The 14,070-nt window shown below is 35.2% G+C and overlaps 1 protein-coding gene and 1 non-coding gene across 4 annotated transcripts in view; both read left to right on the top strand.

The window, feature by feature from the left end:
* ELOC (elongin C) overlaps nucleotides 1-14,070 on the top strand; it is a 24,452-nt gene extending 10,382 nt beyond the window's left edge. For all 3 annotated transcript variants that reach the window (XM_038579551.1, XM_038579553.1, XM_038579552.1), the window contains exons 2-4: nucleotides 1,558-1,611; nucleotides 5,970-6,113; nucleotides 12,226-14,070. In XM_038579551.1, the coding sequence (XP_038435479.1) occupies nucleotides 1,608-1,611; nucleotides 5,970-6,113; nucleotides 12,226-12,416 (339 nt within the window). In that variant the 5' untranslated portion in view covers nucleotides 1,558-1,607 and the 3' untranslated portion in view covers nucleotides 12,417-14,070. The remainder of the gene's footprint in view (nucleotides 1-1,557; nucleotides 1,612-5,969; nucleotides 6,114-12,225) is intronic.
* Nucleotides 11,767-11,869, top strand: LOC119866801. Its single transcript, XR_005381311.1, has one exon. It is a non-coding gene; the product is annotated as a U6 spliceosomal RNA (small nuclear RNA).

The following is a 14,070-nucleotide window of genomic DNA, read 5'->3' as shown; positions in this document are numbered from 1 at the left end:
CAGTATAGAATAATGGTAAGGTGCATGGGCTTTAAAGCAAACCTACCTAACTTTAAATCCTCATGCTACCAGTTATGTTAGAGAAGCTTTAAGCAAGTAGTAGCCTCTTAGTGTTTCTTCATCTCTGACATGCAAATAATTATTCCCCTGTGAAAGTGTTGTTTTAAAATAATGTATGTAGTCATATAGTGCAATATCTACCACTTATTAGCCCGTCAAATTGTTGGTAATGATGTGACATTGCCCTTGTTGTCCTTAGCTCATATTAGATATGGTACTTTAAATATTTCCCTCCATGCTTAGTATTCTAGACTAATTGATTTGATTCCTACTCCCATTCTGTCATTACCTGGAACAAATCAATTCAACCCCTCTACATCGGTCATACTACCATTTCTTAAGATGAGGGATTACGTGGGTTATCTCCAAGTTCCTTTCCTGTTCTAAAATGTTATGGTTCATTTTTTGGCCCTTCCCTTAAGGCTAGAATAAAACACTGGTCAGGAATTTCTAAGAGGATAGGATATTTATTTTCCTGTTAATAACATAAAAATAATGGTATAAATAGAATCCTCCTTGAAGAAATGATATGAAATTAAAATTACTCGAAACATGAGCCCTTTTTCTTTAGCATTCATCTCATTTTGTAAAATTTAAATTTCTTGAGGCACTTGGGTGCCTCAGTTGGTTAAGTGTCTGCCTTTGGCTCAGGTCACGATCCCAGGGTTCTGGGATTGAGCCCCACATTGGGCTCCCTGCTGTGCTGTCCCTCTGTCTCAAATAAATAAATAAAATATTTTTTTAAAAAATTTAAGATTTCTCAAAATATTAAAGATTTTCTACCACTTCACTGTTAAATTTTGCAGCAAGGATAGCACAGTAAGATGCACCATAAATGTCACACTTACATAAGCTGAGGGCAAGCCCTTTTCATTTTTATGAAAGCTACTTCATGTCCTTGGATTTATCATGTCATTCATTCAGCAAATAAGTGCTGTAGTGTCCACTAGTATCTAGTAGATACAAGTATACAAAGAAATTATTAAGACCAGCAATCTCTGGGCAGCCCCAGTGGCTCAGCGGTTTAGCGCCGCCTTCAGTCCAGGGTGTGATCCTGGAGACCCGGGATCGAGTCCCACGTCGGGCTCCCGGCATGGAGCCTGCTTGTCCCTCTGCCTGTGTCTCTGCCCCTCTCTCTCTCTCTCTCTCTCTCTCTCTCATGAATAAATAAATAAACTTAAAAAAAAAAAAAAAGACCAGCAATCTCCTTCAAGTTCAATTCAACTCCTAAGGAACAACATCTGTATTTTTAAACTCTTGTCAAAATAGTTACGTTAAAGGGGGGGATAAAACCAAATCTGTATTTAGACTACTATTCTGAAGGTGATCATCTTTTCTCAGATGTTCAGAAACTTGATCCTGTTCCATATTATGATGGCTGGGAAACTTGCATAGCAGAGAGAGAGTCCTTAACTTGTAATAACAAACACTTTAAATAGTAATGGGTGAAAACATTATTCCAGCATTAATCTTAAAATAGCATTGTTATATTTTCAGGAAACTACTAAAGTTCCTGTCGAAGTAAAGTAGAATTTCGTAAGAACATAATGGGTAAGTGGTATAAAATTAATTTTATATTTCAACTAGGAGAAGCTGGTTTTTTTTCTCTAGGATAGGCTTTTCCCATTGGTGAATTCAAGTAAAAAAATGATCAGAGAAGACTAAAATTAGTTGTTTAAATATACAGCATCTGTTTACTGCAGGCATATCTCAGAGATACTGTGGGTTTGGTTCCAGACCACAGCAATAAAGCAAATCAAATGAATTTTTTGGTTTCCTCATGTTTATAAAAGTTCTATTTACATTGTACTGTAATCTATTAAGTATATGATAGCATTATGTCCATGTATATAATACCTTAATTTTAAAATACCTTATTGCTAAAAAATGCTAATCATCATCTGAGCTTTTGGTGAGTCATCACTGTAACAAAAACAATAATAATAAAAAAGTTTGAAATATTGTGAGAATTACCAAAATGTGACACAGACACAAAGACAGCAAATGCTGTTGGAAAATGGCACCAACTTGCTCGATGCAGGGTTACCACATTCCTTCAATTTGTCAAAACTGCAAAGCACAGTAAAACAAGGTATGCCTGGACATATTTTTGAAAGGCAGATAAGTAATGTTTCTGTGCCAAGTATAATTTGTGAGTGCTAGTAAAAACACCTCAAGAAATTAGAAACTTTCCCAACAAACATATAAAATGCTTTAACTTGCAAAAAAAAAATTTTGTAAATTTAATTGATAATTGTTTTTCTTTTCTAAGAAATTGGTAAAACCTGCTAAATATTTGTATGCTTGAGTAGTCTATAATTTAGAAGTTACTTTAATCTTTATGAGTCCAGCAGCTTTTATTATGAAAAATTGCAAGAGTGATAGACTACATAGCCTTCAGTGATTGTTAATATTTTGCCACATTTGCTTTCCCTTTGTGTATGTTGTTTCTACCAATATACACATACACACATTTTCTTCCATTTATTTACTTGTATGGTATCACTTCATTCTAAATACATGAGTAGGCATCTCCTATTTCAGTCCATATTCAGAATTTCCCAGTCATTTCAATAGTGTTCTTTACAGCAGGTATATTATAGACATACCTCATTTTAGTGTGCTTCACTTTATTGCACTTCACAGATACTGCATTTTTTTTAACAAATTGAGGGCTTGTGGCCACCCTGCATGGAACAAGCCTATTGATGCCATTTTTCTAATAGCAGTTCCTTATTTCACATCTCTGTCACATTTTGGTAATTCTCACAGTATTTTACTTTTTCATTATTATTATTATATTTGTTATGGTGATCAGAATGTTTTTAATGTTATCTTTGATGTTACTATTGTAATTAATTTAAGATGCCATGAACCATGCCCACGTAAGATAGGGAACTTAATATATGTTGTGTGTGTTCTGACTCCCACACCGACCAGCTCTTCCCTCATCTCTCTCTCTCTCTCCTCAGACTTCCTTATTCCCTAAGACACAAAAATTGAAATTAGGCCAATTAATAACCCTACAGTGATCTCTAAATATTCAAGTGAAAGGAAGCATTACACATCTCTAACTTTCAAGAAATTATTAAGCTTAGTGAGGAAAGCATGTCAAAAGTTGAGACAAGCTGAAGGCTATGCCTCTTGTGCCAAACAGCCAAGTTATGAATGCAAAAGAAAAGTTTTTGAAGGAAATTAAAAGTGCTACTCCAGTGAACACACAAAAAATAAAAAAGCAAAACAGTCTTATCATTGATAGAAAAAGTCTGAGTGGTCTGGATAGAAGATCAAACCAGCCATAACATTCTCTTAAAACAAAGCCTAATCCAGAACAAGGTCCTGACTCTTCAATTCTGTGAAGGCTAAGAGAGGTGAGGGAGCTATAAAAGAAAAGTGTGAAGCTAGCAGAAGCTGACTTATGAGGTTCAAGGAAAGAAGCTGTCTCTATAACATAAAACTGTAAGGTGAAGCAGCAAGTTATCCAGATCCCGCTAAAGTAATTAGTGAGGGTGGCTAAACTTTACAACAGATCTCCAATGGAGATGGAACACCTTGTATTGGAAAAAGATGCCCATTTAGGACTTTCATCGCTAGAGAGGAAAAATCAATGCCTGGCTTCAAATCTTCAAAGGACAGGCTGACTCTCCTGTCAGGGGTAATGCAGCTAGTGATTTTCAGTCACAGCCAGTGCTCAGTGACCATTCCAAATATCTTGGAGCTCTTCAGAATTATGCTAAATCTACTCTGTGTGTGCTCCGTAAATGGAACAACAAAGCCTGGATGACAACACGTCTGTTTCCAGCATGGTTTGCTGAGTATTTTAAGCCTACTCTTGTTACTTAAATACGTTTCATAAGGTATAGCTGCCACAGAGAGTGATTCTTCTGATGCATCTGGGCAAAGTAAACTGAAAACCTGGGAAAGATTCACCATTCTAGAATACATGTGATTCATGGGAAGACATCAAAACATCAACATTAACAGGAATGTGGAAGAAATTGATTGCAACTCTTGGATGACTCTCAGGGATTCAAGACTTCCTTGGAGGAAGTCACTGCAGATGTGGTAGAAACAGCAAAAACTAGAAGTGGAGCCTGAAGGTGTGACTGAATTGCTACAATTTCATGATAAAACTTGAACAGATGAGGAGCTGTATCTTATGGGTGAGCAAAGAAAGTGGTTTCTTGAAGTGGAATCTACTCCTAGTGAAGATGCTGTGATGATCATTGAAATGACAACAATGGAATTAGAGTATTACATAAACTTAATTGATAAAGCAGTGGAAGGGTTTAAGAGGATTGACTCCGATTTTGAAAAAAAATCTGCTGTGGGTCAGAAACTGTCAAACAGCCTCACATGCTACAGAGAACTCATTCCTGAAAGAAAGAGTTAATTGATGCAGCATACTTCACTACTGTCTTACTTTAAGAAATTGCCACAGCTGCCCCAACCTATAGCAGTCACAGCCCTCAGTCAATGACTATCAACATCAAAGGAAGAACTACTACCTGGCGAAAAGATTACTATTCACAGGAAACTGTGACAGTGGTTAGCATTTTTTAACAATGAAGTTAAAGTATGTACATTTTTCTTTTAGACAGTGCCATAGCGCACTTAATAGACTACAGTATGCTATAAACATAACTTTTATATTCACCAGGAAACCAGGAACTTGACTCACTTTCCCATTATTTGCTTTAATGTGGTGGTCTGCAACTGAACCTACAGTATCTTTGAGGTATTCCCATGTTTTATATACAGGATTCAATCAAGAATCACTGCGTTAATTTGTCTCTTTAGTCTCCTTTAAATAGTTGCCTACTTTGGGGGCATTAAGAGTGAAGTCTTTCATGAGAATTTAAAATTTAGATTTTTGTTTACTCCTGATTACATTTAGATTAGACATTTTGGGCAGCTGTAGTACATAAATGATTTTTATATTAATCTTAATTTGAGAGATTTTTAAATTAACTATTAACAAATGAATAAATAAATGGATATTTGTAGCTTGAATACTTCAGCTTTATCCTCTGTACTTTTTCTAGGGCTTCCTAAATTTATAATAAGCCTTAAAATACTTTCTTTCAAATACTGAATTTTAATAGAAATAGAAATTAAAATTTCTATTAAAATTCAGTATCACATTGTGAAAGTTACTGATGTTAGAAAGCTCTTAAAGGGATATACAAAAAATATATACTCCCAAAAAAGTGCTATTGAGCTAGCTACTGTGGCTGAAGCCTGCAAGGTGGCAATGAGGGTAGCTGGCAGTACAGTAACATCTACATATTATCTCCTCACTTCTATTTTGAATTTCAAAGACTGGTATTTGTCTATATTCATTACTTCAGTCATGTGCTAATTTAAACTCAGCAATAAAATGTTTTGATCATTATTTTTATGGATTAAGAGTAAAATGCTGAATAAAAGAAAGCCCTAACTTTCAGAATTAGGAGTTTATGAGAGAAGTTGAACTCCTATGACATATAAAGATTCCTTTCATAAATACACAAAGCATCTTATTTTAGAAATGAGTATTTCAGGTGATTTAGTTTTACTATTGTTTTGTTTTGTTTTGATCTTTCAAATTTGAATGTGCTGCTGTTTTCACAAAAAAATACTTAATACTGCCTTAAATAGTTAATACTTCCTTAAAAAAATAATGGTAAATTTTCATCTAAAGTAACATCTTTGAATGTAGTTCATTCTGACATTGGAAGATGTTTAGAGAATAATTAAGAGTTAAAAAACCTTAAAATTAAAAAAATATAAAATAAATAAAAAACCTTAAAATCTTGGTATGTGATCATCCAGAAATGTTTCTAAGTTCCTCAAATATTAACCTTAGTAAACCTGTTTGCTTTTAATTTTGTGATTCAAAAACCATTTTACTACTTACTTTACTTTAGATGGAGAAGAGAAAACCTATGGTGGCTGTGAAGGCCCTGATGCCATGTATGTCAAATTGATATCTTCGGATGGTCATGAGTTCATTGTAAAAAGAGAACATGCACTAACATCCGGAACAATAAAAGCCATGTTGAGTGGCCCAGGTAGGTACATTTCTTTATTTTTGGTTAATAAATCTTCACTTTTAATGTTTTTAACCTGGGATCCCTGGGTGGCTCAGGTTGTGATCCTGAAGTCACAGGATCGAGTCCCACATCACGCTCTCTGCATGGAGCCTGCTTCTCCCTCTGCCTGTCTCTCTCTCTCTCTCTCTCTCTCTCTCTCTCTCTCTGTGTCTCTCATGAATACATAAAATCTTTTATAAAAAAATAATAATAATAAATATATAAATAAATAAATTCTGGATACTGGCCCTCTTATCAGATATATCATTTGCATTTCTTTTTTTTTAAGGTTTTATTTATGTATTCATGAGCGGCAGAGACACAGGCAGAGAGAAGCAGGCTCCATGCAGGAAGCCTGGTGCAGGACTCAATCCTGGGGCCCCAGGATCACAACCTGAGCCAAAGGTAGATGCTCAACTACTGAGCCACCCAGGCCTCCCTGCAAATACTTTCTTAAACAGTTCTATGATTTTAGCTTTTACTTTAGGTCTTTGATTTTTAAGATAATTTTTTGTATGTGATGTGAGGTAATGATTCAACTTCATTCTTTCTTATGTAGGCATCCCAATACCATTTGTTAAAAAGACTATTCTTTCCCCCATTTAATGATCTTGGCACCCTTGTTTAAAGTAAGTTGACCATAGCTGTATGGGTTTATTTATGAGCTTTCAACTCTCTTCTAAGAATTGATTTACTCTTTGTTTTTTCTAAGTAAGATCTACTTCCAGTATGGGGCTTGAACTCAGAACCCTGACATCAAGAGTTGTAGGCTCTACTCACTGAGCCAGCCTGGTACCCCATTCCACTGATACATTTTTATGCTAATACCACAGTATTTTGATTACTATAGCTTTGTAGTAAGCTGTGAAATGGGGAAGTGTGAGGCCTCTAACTTTGTTTTACTTTTTCAAGATAGTTTTGGCTATTTGAGATTCCTTGTTTGTTTTGGCTTTTAAAGTTTTGGTTTAAATTCCAGTTAGTTGGGCAGCCCCGGTGGCTCGGCGGTTTAGTGCTGCCTGCAGCCCAGGGTGTGATCCTGGAGACCCGGGATCGAGCCCCACATCAGGCTCCCTGCATGGAGCCTGCTTCTCCCTCTGCCTGTGTCTCTGCTTTTCTCTCTCCTCTCTGTGTATTCTCATGAATAAATAAATAAAATCTTTAAATTCCAGTTAGTTAATATGCAGTGTAATATTAATTTCAGGTATACAATATAGTGATTCAACACTTCCCTACAACACCCACTACTCATCACAAGTTCATTCCTTAATCCTCATCATCTATTTAACCCATCCCTTCCACCTCCCTCCTAGTAACCATCAGCTTGTTCTCTGTAGGGAAGAGTTTGTTTCTTGCTTTGCCTCTCCACTTTTTTCCCCCTTTTGCTTGTTTGTTTTGTTTCTTAAATTCCACGAGTGAAATTGTATGGTGTTTGTCTCTCTGACTTATTTTGCTTAGCATAATACTCTAGCTATATCCACATCATTGCAAATGGTAAGACTTCAGTCTTTTTTATGGCTGAGTAATAGTCTAGTGTGTGTGTGTGTGTGTGTGTGTACACCTATACATACCACATCTTCTTTATCCATTCATCAGTTGATGGACACTTGGGCCGTTTCCATAATTTGGCTATGGTAGATGATGCTGCTATATATAACATTATCTGGGTGTGTATCCCATTGAATTAGTATTTTTGTATTGGGTAAAAAACAGTAGTGCAATTGCTGGATCATAGTAGTTCTGTTTTTTATTTTTATTTATTTATTAGTTTTCTTTTTGTTTTTTTGTTTTTTTTTTTAGTTCTGTTTTTTAAATTTTTGAGGAACCTCCATACTGTTTAGAATGGCTGCACCAGTTTGCATTCCCACCAACAGTGTAAGAGGGTTCTCCTTTCTTCACATCCTCACCAGCACCTGTTTCTTGTGTTGTTGAGTAGCCATTCTGGATAGGTGTGAGGTGATAGTTTATTGTAGTTTTGATTTGTATTTCCCTGATGATGAGTGATGTTGAGCATCTTTTCATGTGTCTGTTGGCCATCTGTATGTCTTCTTTGGGAAAATGTCTATTCATGTCTTCTGCCCGTTTTTAATTAGATTATTCATTTGCGGGGGGTGTTGAATTTTATAAGTTCTTTATATATTTTGGATACTCACCCTTTATCAAGTATGTCATTCACAAATGTCCTATTCCAGGACATACAGGTTGCCTTATAGTATTGTTGATTGTTTCCATTTGAGGTCACTTGTAATACTTTTTCTATATTTTTTACTATGGAAAATTTAAAACACACAGAAATAGAGAAGAGAGTACAATACACTTCCATGTACCCACCAACCAACTTCAGTTTCATCAGTTTTCCCAGTCTTCTTTTAAGAGTATTTCAAGCAAATAAATCTCTGCTAGTATCATTTCATTTCCAAAATCTACAATAGCTCCTCTGTATTCTTTTTTTTTTTTTCAGACCATGAATTTTATGAAGAAACAGGTTATTTGTAAAATGTCCACATCTGGATTAGACTTAGACTTAATGTTTCATCTTGTAAGCTTATAATTAGAACTCTAGAGACTTGATTAGAATACAATTCATTTTTCTAGGCAAGAATACTTTGAGTGGTACTACTGTGTCTCTATTGTCTCAATCTTTTTTTTTTTTTTTAATTTTTATTTATTTATGATAGTCACACAGAGAGAGAGAGAGAGAGAGGCAGAGACACAGGCAGAGGGAGAAGCAGGCTCCATGCCCTGGGAGCCCGACGTGGGATTCGATCCCGGGTCTCCAGGATCGCGCCCTGGGCTGAAGGCAGGCGCTAAACCGCTGCGCCACCCAGGGATCCCTCTATTGTCTCAATCTTTTAGCAATGTCAAGATTGATTAGGGGGTTCCAGTGTTAGCAAGCTGATTCATCTATGAACAACAAACAATTCTGCAGTCAGATTTTTATAATGCTTTTAGCATTCATTATGATATTACTGAGATTTACTTCATTTGGAATTACAAAACAGTGATTTTCTAATTCTTATAATTTCTTCTGCATTTATTAGTTAGAATTCTCCTATAATGGGACGCCTGGGTGGCTAAGTGGTTGAGCGTCTGCCTTCGGCTCAGGGCGTGATCCCGGAGTTCCAGGATCTAGTCCTGCTTCGGGCCCCCCGCAGGGGGCCTACTTCTCCCTCTGCCTGTGTCTCTGCCTCTCTCTCTCTCTCTTTCTCTCTCTCTGTGTCTCTCATAAATAAATAAATAAAATCCTAAAAAAAAAAAAAAGAATAAATAAAATCTTAAAAATTTTCCAAGTACATAAATTAAAAAAAAAAAAACTTTTTGGTTATCCTGAAATATACTCTGTATAGCAAAAACTAGATAAATACTTGACATTTTTTCCTTTTACGTATAATTTTTCAGAATAATGAAATGATTCCTCAGATCTTCCGGTAGTGAAGAGTGTTTTGTTTTTTGGGGGTGTGTGTGTGTGTGTGTGTGTATCATTTTTAACTTGTGACTTTATATTATTTGATGTTTTTTACTCTAGTGCAGTTCTTCTCAATGATGCTAAAATTGCCCCATTTGCTCCATTTTTTATGCCAGAAGGAGCCATATCAGGTTGACTCCTGTGTCCTTTTGACATGGCTCTGGTAGTCTTAGTTATACTGCTTTCTATAATAACGAGATTTCTCAAGTTCATTTGGTACATTATTCTCCAATTCTGAAAATATTTTTCCAAAGAGCTGTTTCCTTGTAGTGGAAAATGGTACGTAGGAACCCTAGTCCGGTTGCTAGCCTTACTCATTGCTCATGGGGTGAAGTACTTTTGGGCTTTTCTACTGGATAGAGCTAGGATGTACTTTAGAAAACCAAAGTAAAAAAAAAAAAGAAGAAAGAAAGAAAACCAAAGTCATGAATGTCAAGAAGTTGAATTAAAAATAAAATTAGAAGATGCTTGTTTTTGTGAACCTGATCTCCTTTAATTTATCTGCAGCCCAAAACTAATGTTTGCATAAAAAGGAATGAAGTACTAATACACGTAACCTTCAAAATACGAGGCTAAATGAAAGGAGCCAAACACCAAAAGGTTGCATGTTGTCTGATTCTATTTGTATAAAATATCCAGAATAAATGAATCCATAGAGACAGAAAAGATTGGTGTTTGCAAGAGGCTGGGAGGTGGGAAAAGGGGAGTAACTGCTTAAAGGGTATGGGGTCTTATTTATGCCTTATTTTGGTGAGAATGTTTTGGAACTAGGTAGCAGTGGTGGTTGCACAACATCGTGAATGTACACTGAATTGTGTACTCTAAAATGGTTAATTTTATGTTACATGAATTTCACCTCAAAAGAAAACACCCTAATGTTTATCTAATATTAAAAGCTTACTAAATGTCTGTTGCTAATAGTTCATGCATGTATTCAAGAGAGAGTTTTAGTCATTGACAAACCAAAATTTACCTCATTGCTATGAATTCTTCATTCAGTCCTGTTCTTTCTTCCAAGCCCATCCCCAACTAATAGACATTAGAAAACTGTTTAAAAACTATATTTATCTACCTTTTATATTCAGTACACAGTGCTAGTACTAGACTGCTAAGAAGCTATTTTATCCCTGTACTAAATGCTAAAATCTCTCTGTAGCTAAAGAAATTTTGAGAGATAAAGTTTATAAAGTGTTACTAAAACAAAGGGAAGTAGCTTAAGGAGCCCTTATTACCTTATTAATATAATCATAATTTTTAAAATTAAAAGGAAATGGGTCTGCTTTCTTGAGAAAATTATTTTAAAAAGCATTATATTTATTTTTTATTTTTACATAACAGCTCAGTATATAGCCCAGGGCTCCTAATGATCCATGAATACTTGATTCCTTAAACTCAGTCTTTTTTTTAGATATTTATTTATTTATTTATTTATTTATTTATTTATTTATTTATTTATTTATGATAGACATAGAGAGAGAGAAAGAGAGAGAGAGAGAGAGAGGTGGAGACACAGGAGGAGGGAGAAGCAGGCTCCATGCCGGGAACCCGACGCGGGACTCGATCCCGGGACTCCAGGATCGCGCCCTGGGCCAAAGGCAGGCGCCAAACCGCTGCGCCACCCAGGGATCCCTAAACTCAGTCTTCTAAAAGATTTGTCCTTTTTTTGTATCCTGTTCACCCTTACTTAATTGTGCCACCATGATTCTTAGGAAAAGCCTAAAGTGTCCAAAGTCCTAGAAGAAAATTAGAATTTTAAAATTCAATTTTGAATGATCTCAAATGGTATCTTAATAAAGATTTTTTTATATTTATACTCAGAGTTAGGTATTTCATTTGATGGTAGTTGGGTTAATTCTTTTAACATTGTATTGTTTTGCTAGGGCTGCTGTAACAAAGTACTTTAGACTGACTGATTTAAACAATAGAAAATTTATTTTTTCATAATTCTGAAGGGTAGGAATTCGAAATCAAGATATTGGTAGGGATTCTTCTGAAGCTTCTCTCCTTGCCTTGTAGCTGGGTGTCTCCTCTCTGTTCTTCACATTGTTTTTCGTCTGTGTGGCTGTGACCTAAATTCCTGTTCTTGTAAGGATACCAGTCATATTAGATTGGAGATCACTCTAATAACCCTGTTTTGCCTTAATTACTTCTCCAGAGACCCCATCCATGGATCATTAACAGCACCTATACTAAAACTGGAATTTTACAGAGAAGATTAACATGGCCCCTATGCAAGGATGTTATGCAAATTTGTGAAGCAGTCCATGTTTTTAAAATGCTTCCTGGGCAGCCCCGGTGGCGCAGCAGTTTGGCGCTGCCTGCAGCCTGGGGTGTGATCCTGGAGACCCGGGATCGAGTCCCACATCGGGCTCCCTGCATGGAGCCTGCTTCTCCCTCTGCCTGTGTCTCTGCCTCTCTCTCTCTCTCTGCGTCTATGAATAAATAAATAAAATCTTTTAAAAATAATTTTAAAAATAATTGAAAAAAAATAAAATGCTTCCTGAACAGAAAAAAAAGGGGGGAAAGACCCTATTTCCAAATAGTCACTTTTGAAAGTACCGAGAGTTAGGACTTCACAACATATGAATTCATTCAGCCTGTAACAAACATACTTATTTTCTTTTACAGGTCAGTTTGCTGAGAACGAAACTAATGAAGTCAATTTTAGAGAGATCCCTTCACATGTGCTATCAAAAGTATGCATGTATTTTACCTACAAGGTTCGCTACACTAACAGCTCCACAGAGATTCCTGAATTCCCAATTGCACCTGAAATTGCACTGGAACTGCTGATGGCTGCGAACTTCCTAGATTGTTAAATAAAATAAATTATAATAAACTGTTAACTTTTTTCAGTATTTAATACCTGTAGTTCAGTTAGTAATTTTTTCATATATAGCATGTTGCCTGTGTGCAGTTGAACTTTAAAGTTCATTGCAAAGCAGATTATCTTCTGTTTTTTTGCATAGCAATCAGAGTTGAAATTTGTTTGCTACATCAACAAATTAAGGACATTTTCACAAATTGAGAAATAAACAAATATGCCAATTCGTAGGTGGTTTTGCCTTATCCTTTGGATGTGATTTTTTTAGATTAGTGGTGATACAGTAAGTACTGAAATTTAAGCAGAAATGAACATATTCTACAGGTAAATAATGGGGCTACATATTTTTGTGGTTTTAGTTTTTTTTAAAACCTATTCTGATCTTATAGCCGTTAGCATTACTAGAGTTATGCAAATGCATTATAAACATGTTTATAACTTAGCCAAAACATTGATTTTTATAACTGTCAAAGACATAAGAGTTGAAATTTCTTATGTGTTTTTTGATAAACTGCAGTATTGTTTAAGTGTATCTTGTCTTTTTGTTTATTGCTACAATTTAAGAACTTTATTTAAAAGCAATTTTGGAAGATTACTAGGCACAGCTTTTGGAGCAATCACTTTTTGAACTGTAGCCACACAGTCAACAAGTAAGCTACATGACTGATTTCATGTACATTGTGCATTTTGGCCAATCCAAAGTACTGTATTTCATTGACTATAAAGCTTTCTTTGCAATATTCATCCTTCTTACATAGTCCCTTGTTGTGACTGCACTTCTGATTATTTAAGTATGTTCTGAAAGACTCATTATGGACTTTATTCAGCTCTTAAAAGCTAGACTTTTCTGAACTATTCCAGTCTTCCTCCAACCAACTGAAATGTTATAAAAAATTTAAAATGTGGAGAGATGCAGTGCAAATCTTATAATGCACTTTGATAGTATATGAATTATCTTCTATTAATTAAAATATGTCCCAATAAGTATGATACCCATAATCTGTGGGTCTTCTACTGAAATCAGATTTATAAAGAGGTCAATCAGCTTTTATACTAAACAGACAAAACTTTGAAAAACTGACAGAGCACCCCTGCTTAGGCATGGGAAAAGAAGCACTGGAGTAAGGTTTATTATTCTCTCTCTCTTAGTAGTAAATCAAAGCTGTCATTATAGGAGATATATATTTAAGCCTTCAGCTTAGTTCTTTAAGACTAGTTTTAATATGGACCAGTTTTTCTGGAACCTGTAAAAAACATAAACCAAGATCTATAAAAGTAATTTTTCCTCATAGAAGACCTAACATACTTTCAGCTTACTGAAAGCAATTAAATATGTTAATTGCATATATTTTAGTAACTTCTCAAGACATACTGGTACATATTTTAGTATAGAAGATTATCAAGTACAAGAATTATATTCTACTACTTGCTGACAAATAATGTCAAAAACCTAAATGATGATCTTAAAGGTCAAAGTGACAACTAGAATAAAGTTCAACTTTGACCAATTTTAGTAGGTTACTTTATGCTAGATCTAGAAGTAACCTTAAGTTTAAAATATTGAAATAGAACTGAAAGATTAGGAAAAACTGTATATCTTGCGGCAAATGATACTTGCATGTTAATAAAGGCTCTTGACTGAAAGGTTT

Source organism: Canis lupus, chromosome 29 (assembly GCF_011100685.1).
Source record: "Canis lupus familiaris isolate Mischka breed German Shepherd chromosome 29, alternate assembly UU_Cfam_GSD_1.0, whole genome shotgun sequence".
Classification (NCBI taxonomy): Eukaryota; Metazoa; Chordata; class Mammalia; order Carnivora; family Canidae; genus Canis; species Canis lupus.
Note: the sequence above shows the minus strand (reverse complement) of the source record. Positions and strands in the feature narration are given on the sequence as shown.